This window comes from Phaenicophaeus curvirostris, chromosome 1, assembly GCF_032191515.1.
Source record: "Phaenicophaeus curvirostris isolate KB17595 chromosome 1, BPBGC_Pcur_1.0, whole genome shotgun sequence".
Lineage (NCBI taxonomy): Eukaryota > Metazoa > Chordata > Aves > Cuculiformes > Cuculidae > Phaenicophaeus > Phaenicophaeus curvirostris.
In genome coordinates, this window is record NC_091392.1 from 67,227,575 (window position 1) to 67,239,331 (window position 11,757).

The 11,757-nt window shown below is 43.6% G+C and overlaps 2 protein-coding genes across 5 annotated transcripts in view; one reads left to right on the forward strand and one right to left on the reverse strand.

Moving 5' to 3' along the window:
• USP18 (ubiquitin specific peptidase 18) overlaps positions 1-11,757 on the forward strand; it is a 424,666-nt gene that overhangs the window by 79,648 nt on the left and 333,261 nt on the right. The window lies entirely within an intron of this gene.
• LOC138722914 (aldo-keto reductase family 1 member B1-like) lies at positions 2,357-9,551 on the reverse strand. Of its 3 annotated transcripts, none has more exons than XM_069861715.1 (10): positions 9,476-9,551; positions 8,950-9,117; positions 7,799-7,915; positions 6,430-6,507; positions 5,639-5,761; positions 5,101-5,207; positions 4,859-4,940; positions 4,231-4,314; positions 3,681-3,763; positions 2,357-3,137 (listed from the first exon to the last, which is right to left on the reverse strand). In XM_069861715.1, exons 1-10 carry the CDS (start codon positions 9,539-9,541, stop codon positions 3,095-3,097), a joined length of 951 nt encoding a protein of 316 aa, XP_069717816.1. In that variant the 5' UTR covers positions 9,542-9,551; the 3' UTR covers positions 2,357-3,094. The 3 variants fall into 3 exon arrangements, with proteins under 3 accessions (XP_069717816.1, XP_069717826.1, XP_069717837.1); XM_069861736.1 differs by having other exon boundaries at positions 2,358-3,137; positions 8,950-9,177; positions 9,476-9,549; XM_069861725.1 differs by lacking the exon at positions 4,231-4,314.

Below are 11,757 nucleotides of genomic sequence, written 5' to 3' on the forward strand. Positions count from 1 at the left end.
GAAGGTGCTCCCTCATGGCTGGCTGTGTGGTTGCAGGCTGTGAGTTATTGGCTAAGGACGGGCTGAGCCCTTTTGTCTGGAGCAGTGTGTCCCCATGGCAGTGATGGTGGCCTGGGCTGGTCTAAGGATTCTTGCGATACTGCGGGCTGATTAAGTGAATTGGGTAGAGAAACCTCGGCATGGTTGGCTCATGAGAGTGGGAAGCAACAAGCCCTCCTATTCCAGATGGGACATATACAGCTGCCACTTTGAGGCAGCGTGAGCTGATGAGTAATTTATAAAATACTGAGTATAAACCACTTCATTTTAAATGTTGGGTGAAAGTACTTCGTAGTATGTTTTCAAAGCTGCAGAAGAGCAGTGAGTTTTCATTGAATGTCACAACCATCACTTTTTCCGGTCGGTCTTTAGGGAGATGCAGGCCGTATTTCAGATTAAAATATACAAGTGTGGAAATAAATGGTAAGTGACCTTTAATTTCACATTAGAAACTGTCTTTGAAATTTTGAAAATTTTTTACTGCGAGCGTGGTGAGGCACTGGCACAGGTTGCCCAGAGAAGTCATTGATTCCCCATCCCTGGAGGTGTTCCAGGCCAGGTTGGATGGGGCTTTGAGCAACCTGATCCAGTGGGAGGTGTCACTGCCCATGGCAGGAATGTTGGAACTGGATGGTCTTTAAGGTTCCTCCCAACCCAACCCATTCTATGATTCTTTGATTTTCCCTGGGATTCTCTCCCACAGCAGATGGCCAGGCTCTTTTGGCTTCATTTCACTGAATGCAGACAAAATAGTTGGTTTTTCTCTTTACTCTTCCTCCTCTTTTGTGCCAGTGCTGTTGCCTGTCCACAGCAAGATGTGGCATTTCAGTTGAATCACATGAGTTAACACATCTCAGGGCTTATCTTTCCTCCTTTTTTTTTTTTTTGTGCAATTCCTTGTCCACAGACCTACTCTGAGTGTGCTCACCTTCTTGAGGGCTGGCTTGTTGTTCACAGAAGTCAGTGAAATATGCAAAATGATCCATTTAGCCCTAGTTGCAATGTATTTTCTCAAGTGAGTCTGAAGACCAGCTGAAGCACCAGTTTGCCCTTGCTTGCCTTTGTATCCCCAAGGCACAGAAGCTTGTGGTGCTGTGCCAGCCATTTCTTAGTGTTAGTAGTATCACATTCGGAAACAAGCAGTGGTGAGTGGGTTTCAAGCCTTGGTGTAGGTACTACCAGAATCAGTCAGATTTTGTACCGGAGCAGCACCAAAGTGAACTGGTACCAGCAGAGAGTTGTGCTCTGCAAGTCTGTGGAAGCTTGCAAAGCCCAGCTGTTTGGCCAGTAAGATGGTGTCTCTCATAAGAAAGAGGAAAAAACCCTAGAGCCTCATTCTTCTGAACGTGTCTCTTTGGGGAGAGGTTTGGTTTCAAAGCCTTGTGTTCCTGTGGAAAGGAGCTAGGTTGAGTGAATGATGATAGATAAAGAGACTTGGTGGAGAGCAGGGCTGAGAAATACAATTTGTCTGTCCTCTCCTTTTCTTTTGATATTTTTATGTTGTTTCCTCTGCAAACTTGTGTTCTCCTGTGAAGGTGTGTGCTTGGTTTCCCCAATATTTTTTTGAATGAGAAATATCTCTGTCTTTTAACAGAGCATTTTAGGCAGAAGACCTGCAATTTACTTTGTCATTTGTGCTTATTGGTGTGACTTCCCCCAGATCATGCCAAGAGGTGGGAGCCGTCCGTTGTTTCTCTGTCATGTAAGCATGGCTGGGGTTGTGAGATGTGGGAAAGATGGTCTTTGGGAAAGAAGTATACTGAAACACAAAGTTTATCTTTTTATGTAGTGTGCATCAGTTCAGCTTCTTGGTTGGCAAGACAGGAATGCAGATGGGAGGACAGAGGTTTAATCCATTTTTAAGAGCTTGGCCTCTTTCTTACCTTGAGTTCAGATCAAGCCAGGAGCATACTCTGAGCTCCCACCACCACATCTGTGTCTTCTCAAGAATTTTGTTGAAGACTGTAGTCTTTGATAATTCTGGTATTTGGCTATTAATCTGATGAGCTGGCAAAAATGTATATTTAAAGTGAAACCATGAATGTTTCATCCCTGAAGGTGTTCAAGGCCAGGTTGGATGAGGCTTGGAGGAACCTAGTCTAGTGGAAGGTGTCTCTGCCCATGGCAAGGGGGTTGAAACTAGATGATCTTTAAGGTCCTTTCCAACCCAAACCATTCTAAGATTCCATGATTCTATGAAACTCCAGAAATGAAACTGTGAGCACATACACTCATTCTCTGTGGCAGATCCAGGTCAATTTGCCTGCCCTAAGCAAGCAGCTTCCATCTCCTTATCTCTGACACCTAAGCCTGATTTAGCAAGATGATATGACTAAACCCCTCTGATGTCTCCTTCCTTTCAGCAGGTTGTTGTCAGGGCCCTGGGATGAGTGGGGAGACCTTTCAAGTGGGTACAGGAGACTCCTTCAGCTTGGGTGGGATAGGTCTCCTTTGAGGGCTGGCTGCCCTCTGGTGCCCACAAGGCAAAATGCTGAGTGGCTTTGTTGTCCCAGGGTGGGTTCGTGTCCCCAGAGAGCAGGGGACTGCAGCTGACCCAGACTGTGTCTCTGGGTAGGAGGGGGTTGGCTTTTTCCTACACTAGATGGAAGACTTTCAGCCAATAATCTTTTTGCATTTTAAAAGTAGTTTTATTTAAAGTATTGGACACTACCGATGAAATTATGAATGTATGTGTGTGGGTTTCGTGGTTTGTCAACATCTGGTTTCTACTAATGCAAGACTGAAGGCAATTGCTGAATGGTGGTACAGACTCTCCCTGTTTTCTGCTTTGCAGCTTTGCCTGGGCTCTACAGTAGTACACTTCTCTTCTAATAATCAGAAAACTATTACATCTCATGTTTTGTTCTATAGAAAGTACTCTTTCCATCTTCCAAAAAAAGAATTCAAACAAATTTCACGGTATAAACATTTCATGTCTTCACTGGCAGGAGCAAGGCAGATGCAATAATAAAACTAGACAAATAGAGAGTGTGGAGTTAGAGCAGAAGCACACGAGACACCAGAAGTCTGGGTGAAGGCCATGTTACAAGCATCTTTAGTACTCTGCATGGAAAGGGTACTCCTTGTGAGCTTTGGACCTGAAAGACATCAAAGAGCGAATGTGATTTTCATGGGTGACCTCTCTAAATGTTACATAGAGGTGCATTGGGTGCTTGGAGGAACCACTAAGGGAAGACCTGCATCATATAATTACAGGAAGAATATGTGGAGACATGTGGCCTCATTTCTCTAATACAAAGATGAAATGAACATCCTGAACCCAGCTGAGCTAAGCCACCCTCTTCTACACAAGTCTGATCTTGCAATAAGAGTTGTTACTACAAATCTGACTGATCTATTGAACATGCTGAACTTTTGTAATTCAAGTTACAGAGAGTTTCCTGGAAACTGAATTAAAAGTGAGAATGTAGTTTGTTTTCATCTTGTTTTGTTTTGTTTTTAAAATGAGAATATTAAACCATCTCCTGAAAAAGTATTTTTGGGTCAAACCAGTTGGAAATTGAGTTGTCACAATTTTTAAATAAACTGAATTTCATACTACTTAGTAGCTGTGATGCAAAATTCCTTGTAAAGAAGATTAAAAATTTAAGAATTGGAAGGAAACCAGCAGTGCCACTTACATGTTCATTGCACAGATCCTCCAGTTTCTATTAAAGCTGAGAAGGGTTGCCATTTCCTCTTTAGTCAATTCAAAGTCAAACACCTAGCAAGAGAAACAGATGGAAATCACCTCTTTGAAAAAACAGAGTGTGAAGAAATGCAAGATCAGAGGAGATCCACACTGGAGGGTCTATTTTCAGTTATGGACCACTGAATTAACAGATAGAAGAACAACTTGCTTTAAGGACACAAGAACTATTTCATGAACATCGCTTATCCTACGTAAGAGTTTTCTGTCTTGCTACTATGTGTGGGCTTCAAGCAAGCTGTGCATACTGGTTCATACATATCCACAGAACTGGAAACATGTAAGACCTGTTCATCTGCTCTCTCTGAAGGTATGCCTAGCTTAACCCTCAGTAGGGTGCAGATAAGCATAAAGAAAGGAAAAGCCCAGTCCTTTTGGCTAAGGAGGGCTTGGGATGGGTGAGAAAGGATTGCTGCTTGCTCTGCAGGGAGAAGCTGTGCTGTCCCTGAGGGGCAGCTCCCAGCTCACTCGTAACGACTCACCTTGAAGTTCTCCACAATACGCTGAGGTGTGACAGACTTGGGAATCACAATCACATTTCTCTGGACCTGGAATCGAAGGAGAACCTGTAGGAACAGACCATCGAGTCACAGAGAGAACAGCTCCTGCTCTGGAGGAAGCAGAGCCTCTTCCAACGGCTATTTGCCTTCAAGTGTATATTTCATAAAGCTACAGCATTTCTGTGGAGCTACAATTCAAATCATTCCTGTCCCTTGGGGCCTAGGTATCTCTTCTTGGAGGGCAAAGAGAAAGGTAATGGAGACCCACTTGAAAGGCCTCCTTTCCCATACAGCTTTGACATAATCAATTCTTTTTCTTCCCACCCGGACTCTCACTGGTCTATGCAAGGCTTTCACTCTCTGCAAGAGGACTTGAGAGGGGAAGCAATATCTGAAGACAGGTCAAGAATCTTTCTGGCTGAGGGCCAAAGAGCTTCTTCAAGTCTGTCTTGCAGGCCACATAGCGGACAACCTGCATTACTACTTAACACTGTAAAAGAGCATCACAGGTCACAAGGACCACTGATAGAAGCTGTACTCTGTCTTCGGGTGGAGTTTCTTTAATGGCTTTGTTACAGGATGGAGAACTCACTGTCTGGCAGCTACATACTTGTGCTGGGGTTTTGTTGTGCTTGGCTGCAATCTCTTTGATTTTGGGGTCATCCAGAAGGGAAGGATCCTCTGGCTTAGCCCTATGCAGACAAAAAAATCAGTGGTGAGGAACCTCCATAGAAAGATCAGTCCTAACAACAGAGATGTATGTATAGATGAATGATTAATGATCCACATGTAGTCTCAATGTTTGAAGCATAATCCATACCAGATCCCCTGAAAATTGCAACGCTTTCTTACCATGGCCTGTCAGGAGAGCCAAGAGGACAGTACGCTGTCACAGCAATCCCTTTGGATTGACAGTACTTGATCAGCTTCTCCTGGGTGAGGTATGGATGACATTCAATCTGCCAACAGAAAGGTACAGAGGCTGATATTAGCAGAACTGTTATAATAGTGCTGTGCTCCATGGGTGATCTCATCCAATTAGTGGCTGCCTTTTGACCTAATTTGCCAGTGGCCTATATGATAATATGCATCCCTAGTATTGAAGACACATGTTCTTATACCAAGTACTTATACAGTTTTTTTTCTGCAGCAGTTTTACAAAGCCCATATCTGATTTCTTTTTTCTTGCAGAAAGAATGTTTCACAAGGAAATACCCCAAATTTGTAAAGTGTTCCAGCAAGGCGAGACAAAAGAAAGAACTATCCCAGTGCCTTGTGTACCCAGAAATAATCAGTGCTATATTCTTTCTTTTTGCATTTCCTCATTCAACTGTAATCAGATCTTTATAATCCCTGAAAACTATTGACCGGGAGTCACTTGGCAGCTTACCTGGTTATTTGCAGGCTTGTATTTCAGGCCTGGTTTGTTCAGGATTCTTTCAATCTGCTCACGATTAAAGTTGGAGATTCCAATGGCTTTTACCAGACCAGCATCCACCAGTTCTTCCATGGCCTAACAGAAAGAGGAGCAAAATCATCATCCTATATGCAAGGTTGTCAAGAAGATGTTCTTCCATATGTGGCTTGTTTCCCATCATGAGTGGCACAAAATAACTATTTAGAGTTGCAAAGTCCTCTAAGAGAGAAGCAGGTACTGGTACATTAGTGTATCTCACCCAAGCCCAAATTCTTATTCCCCACGTTTGTGGAAATTCACACCAAGTTGCATGAGGAAAAGAATAATGTCACTCAGTAACCCACTATTATGCAAGCACTGGAGGGCAGTGCCTCTCTCTATAGGCAAGACCTCAACTTAAAATTTCTTTATTTCTGTGAAATGTATTTGAGCAATTCAAGAAGGGCACAAGAACTGTGGTGAATTATAGAGTTGTTATGGTCAAGCAAAGAACTTTTTTTAACCTCAGTCTAGTCTGCAGCTCCACTGAAAGTCATTGTGCAGTTGTCTGTGGGTCAGGTAATGAAGTAAGGCACTGGGACAATAGGACTAATTAGGTAATGACTAAGCATGCACATTATGAAAAGCTACTTTGTACTGCCTTATATTCCTTCCAACTAATTTTGCATGCATGAGAAAACAGTTCTGACTGCTGAAGGTGAGGAAAACATGGAAAAGACTGGTGAGGACAAAGGACACGACTCTTCTGCTGTGGCTGAACTTACCTCCCATGTCTGTAGCATATCAGTGTTGTTAGGTATACACATGCCATTGTCATCTTTGGGAAACAGGTCCTCTCCTGCCTGTCAGTGAGAGAAAATGCTTGAAATAATCTCTGATAAGATGCTGGCTATGTGAAATGATCAAACAGGAATGTAAGGAGCTAAAGCTAGCAGTGCATGAGAAGACCTCAAGTAATTATCATAATAAATTTATTAATTCTTCAGTCATTTCTTGCTCCTAGTTCATGTAGGGTTATGGCATTTTTGCCAGCTGCTCTCCCAATAAAGACAGGTATTTATGCTGGACCCATTGAAGTGATGATCCACAAAATGCAAGCAAGGAAGCTATTTAGTCATAGAACAATATCCTCTATCCTTACATGAGTTCATTTAATGTATTGTTCCGTTATGCACATTTAGGAATAATAGCTTCTTTAGTTGTTTTAAAATAGTTATATGGAGGATTGGCTTTGGTCCTTTGAATGTACACATTTATACTGCAGTACATCTGCTGAAAAAGGTACTGCTGGCAGATTTCCCATGTCAAGGCTCACTGTCTACGTTGCTGTATTTAGAAAAAATTTGAACAGCCAGTAACTAGACACTGTGACCAAAGTGTTTTGAATTATTTGAGTTATCTAAATGCCACAATATTATGCAGTGTCACTTGGCAACTTTGCCCACATAGAGCTAACTAAAACAATATTGAGAGAGTGAAATGAAGTTGAAGAGCTTAGAAGCATTAGTTAGAATAGAGATTTTGATCTGCGTGTAGCAGAAAGGAAAGGTTAACAATATGTGTGTACCTATATAGAAACTGACATAAATCCTTTGAAGTAGCATGTAGTCTGTGAAAGTTTGGTATTGAAAAGCCTCATCTTTTGAAACCCAAGGCCTGTGGAACAACACTAAGGCTCCTATAGGCAAGGTCAGCTCAATCTGGGCTATATTCAGTACTTGGTGATTAAAGACAGAAATGGAAAGCAGGCTTTTTATGTTGCTCTGTGATTCTGCAACATGCAGAGGGAAGGATTTCTGTTAGGCAGCAAAGCTCAGTCCTCCTTCCTGCAAGGGGTAATATTCAGATTAGCATGTTTGGATTTGTAAAAGAAAGAGAAAGTGGCATAGCTTATCCTCTCATCTGGGAGACCTGATCCTAGTGCTAGGTCTGCATCTTTACTACCAAAAGGGCAGAGGACACTGTGCAAGCAGCAGTCTCAGAGATAGAGATCAAGAGCCTGGCTCACGTGGACAGAGTAAAGCAGAATGAGCAGCACTGGAGCAGTGCTGGAGCATGCAACAGACACATGGTCTTTCTGGACTCTAGTACTGCCAAAGTTACTAGCAGTTTTGAGTTACAGCTGTTACTTACCTTGAACCCACAAGGCCAGTGCATGAGGTAGAGATCCAGGTAATCCAGTTTCAGGTCAGCAAGTGTTTTCTGGCAGGCTCCCTTCACCAGAGGTTTTTCATAAAATGTGCACCATAGCTAGAGAAAAAAAAAAGGCACACCGTGACCTCCTGGGTTAAAGCTCTCAGGCAGTCCTGCACAGTACAGAAATGCTCTATCTTCTTTGCAAGGTGATGTGGAACTAGGCCATCCTAGTGCTTTTCAGATGGGGTTTGCTCTGTGATGAGACTGGCCTGTGCCACTGAAGGCGGCATGTGCAGTTGCACCACACATGATTAGACAGATTTGTAGTAAAAAACTCCTATTGCAAGGTCAGACTGGTGTAGAAGAGGGTGGCTTATCTCAAGAAAGCTTCCTGTCAGATTTGACCATTCATAAATTTCCTGTAAAAAAATTAGCAGGTAAAGCTGAGAAAATGCAAGACAACTCACAAAGAAGTGTTTGGTACTAACCCTTACCAAGGTAAGAAGTAGCTTCAGAATCCAGCTAAACATCTTGTTTTTCTTAGTAAGCAAGAGAAAGAGAGCTCGCCAACCACATCTTCTCTGGGACATGTGCAGAGCAGATTACACTGTCCCAAGGTGCCTAGAACCTCAACTTCCTCACACAGCAGAGACATCCCCTGGGCAGGACTGCAAGCCCAGGTACTGGCACAAGCAGCAGCTACTGTCATACCCACGCTTTAGCACTCTGTGCAGTGCTGTTACCAAACTGGTTCTGCCTCTGTAGCAACACCAAGTGATATCAAACCTCTGCATTACAGATTTCTACCTTGCTTGCTGCTACCTGGCTCTCTCTACCTTTTTCTGCTTTTCTTCTTCACCAATCGGCCTGCAGATGGCCTCTCCTCATCCATCTTCCAGCACTTCTAGGTCTCCTCTGCAGCGTGCCAGACACAGCAGGGCACAGACACATCATATCCTTCCTAACGCTCCATACAGAATGAGGTGAAGCAATAAGCTTGTATCAGGAGTGACTTGAATGATGTTATGAATTGCTTTATCCTACAGTACAAAGTTTATCTCCAGTATTTAAGCTTCCTGATATGGAAACAGTATAGGGAAAACATTCCCCCACCCCTGCTCCAGGGTAGAAGGTCATCATGTCCTTACCTTACTGACAATGAAGAGGTCCTCTCGTTTCACAACTCCTTCCTTGATTTTCTGCTGGATTCCTTCCCCAACTTCACTCTCATTCTGGTATACATAGGCACAATCAAAGAGACGGTACCCAGAGTCGATGGCAGTCATCACTGCAGATGTTACTTTCCCAGCTAGAGACTAAAAATAATAAATAAACCTTAAGAATCTCAAATCAGTACATGGTAGATATCCTGTATTCTAGCAAAATAAATATAGGAAAACCAACTTAGTGAAGGTAATTACCCCCTTCCCGAGGCTGTGTTCTTTTTTTTCTTCTTTACAAGAACAGTATTTCTTGCAGTCAACAACATGGGCCTCAGGGCTTGAAGCCAGTCTCTACCATTTCTCTGTAGCCCCTCTCCCACACAAGTTCAACCGAACAGCCAGGTAAAGCAGTGCCTCAACACCAGGACAGGTCTCGAGAGCTGGATCAGGAGGAACAGAATTTTGTGCCATGGAGCTCTGCTCTACCAGTGCTTTTCTCTGAGTCTGTTACCTGCCATGTGCCCAGCCCCACGAGTGGCATCTTGGCCGTGGTGTTCAGCTGCACGTAAGTCGCCATGGTCCTGCACGCTGCCTCTTGCCTGGCTGGTGTAGTGGCTGGTTGCTGGTAAGGAGGAGATGGCCGAGTGGTGCTGGTGCTCTGGGTCCTCCCGTATCCAGCAAACAAGGCTGTGGCTTTGTAGAATCAACTCACGCCAAACAATGTGAAAGCAGAAAAAATTTAAAAATCATAGAGTTAGTTGCTTAGCTGCGCCATCGGCACTGTGCTCTGTGGACCTTTGCTCCTGGAAAAGGAGCAAATATGGACTGAGGGCAGCTGTGTCCTGATCCACTAGTGTTTGTGCAAGGTTCAGCTCCTGCAGCACTCTGTCCCTGTGGCAGGGGCGGTTTTGTGTCTCTTGCCTGTGATACGTGCTGGCTGTTGCAACACCTGGCTGCAGTTACCCCATTGGTTATGGGACAGAGAGCCTGTTTGATTCAGTCGCACTTTGTCCCATGATTTGTCAACGGTAAAGCCAGGAAAGTGTCTTGAAATGAGTGAAGAAACAGGAGGACCAGTGTAGCGAATGAGACAGAGGTCTCCTACTCTTAGATCATGGAGCTGCTCCATTACTGTTGGCTGTGTGGCTGGGGGCTGTGAGCCATGGGCAGAGGAAGGGCTGGAGCACTGCATCCCCACGGCAGGGATGGTGGCCTGGGCTGCAATCCCCTTGACAGAGCCTTGTGACGCTGTGTGCTGGTGAAGTGAGATGGCTAGAGAAACCTCAGTGTGAGTTACAACGGAAGAAGTGGTTCCTTTTCATGCCGATTGTATCTATGCTTCACAACCTGGGAAGTGAGGCACAGGGGAGAACAGGGAAGTTCACACAGGGCATGTGTGGCAAAGGTGAGAAGTAAAAATTAAGTCCTCCTTTTTTTCCCAATCTTGACAGGCTGGTAAAATTCCAGACTTGCTTGTTTTTTCTTTTCACTTTTATTTCTTCTGTTGTTAGCATGGGCAACAGGCATATCTCTATGGCTTGCTTGTCAGTGGTCAGTGCTTTCATAAAAGAGTTTTATAAAGCAGAGGGAGAAATGCAAGTGTAAAAAAGAAAAAGTGTCCTGTAGCTACGTGGTCATCATGGATGTCATATGTAATTATTGTCATAAACTAATACACCCTTTGACACAAAAATAGAGCAGGATGCAGGTAGTGGAGAAGAGGATGTATTTTAATGATTGCACACACGGGGGCAGAGTTAAACTTGTGTGTGACTGATGTTTCTGAATTTCCTAGTAATCTCCGAGATGCATGTTGCATTCCTTTGATTTTGTAATAATTAGAAGGGAGAAATCTCTCTTCTTCTATTTTTTTTCCTAAAAAGGATAAGAAGAAAAAAAAAAGGGAAGTGGCTTACATTTGTAATAAATGACTAGGCATGAAAATTTTCTGGTAGGGACTCAAAAAATACAATCTGAGGTTTGAAGAGGAAATTAGCAATTATCACTACTATACCAACTTTCTCAATTGTCTGATCCCTAGATTAAAGGCACTGAAAATAATTTCCTTTTCCCTGCTGTGTTTTGCACTGAAATATATGAGACTGCTTCTCCTGCCTCAACTCCCCGCTTTCTTTCAAAGATGTTCCAAAACTCAAGCTTTTAAGCATTGCTATGCAGGGGAGGTGGAGGGGTATTAAGTCTGTTTTCTCCCCTCTGTTGACCAGGCACTTACTTACAACATGTTGTGTATCCCAGGGGAAACAGAAAGACTGTCTAAAATGCAGAATGGTTGAATTTACTATGATCAGTAGGATTCTAATGTTCTCAGCACCTCTGGCTTGGTTTTGGCTGCAGCAATCAATAGAGATTGTGGGCTGTCTTCAGCTTGTAGGAAGGAGTATGTACTGTACAGAGTTGGGTTATTGTGGGAAAATAATGGAAGACTGGCCAGGAGGATTGTAAACACACTCAGGTGATTTGCGGCTAGAGTGTGGAAAAAACACACTATCATTCTAATTGTTGTCTGTCCTTGCATGTTTGATAAGTAGAACCTCTGTGTTCAGATAACATAGTCTTGTGACAGACTTAGAGGCACCACATCAAACATGACTGAGATTCCTACCCTGCTGTGGGAAAGATCAAAGCACAGTGGTAAACTATGCTTGCATGAATCCCTAAAAACCAGGCACAAACAGCAGGTTTGGCCATCCTCTAGCATGGACTGAGCTCCGCAGTGCCTGCGTCCCCGCGTGTGTGCCTCTGCCCAGGTGCTGCTTCAAGAATCCCTTGGTT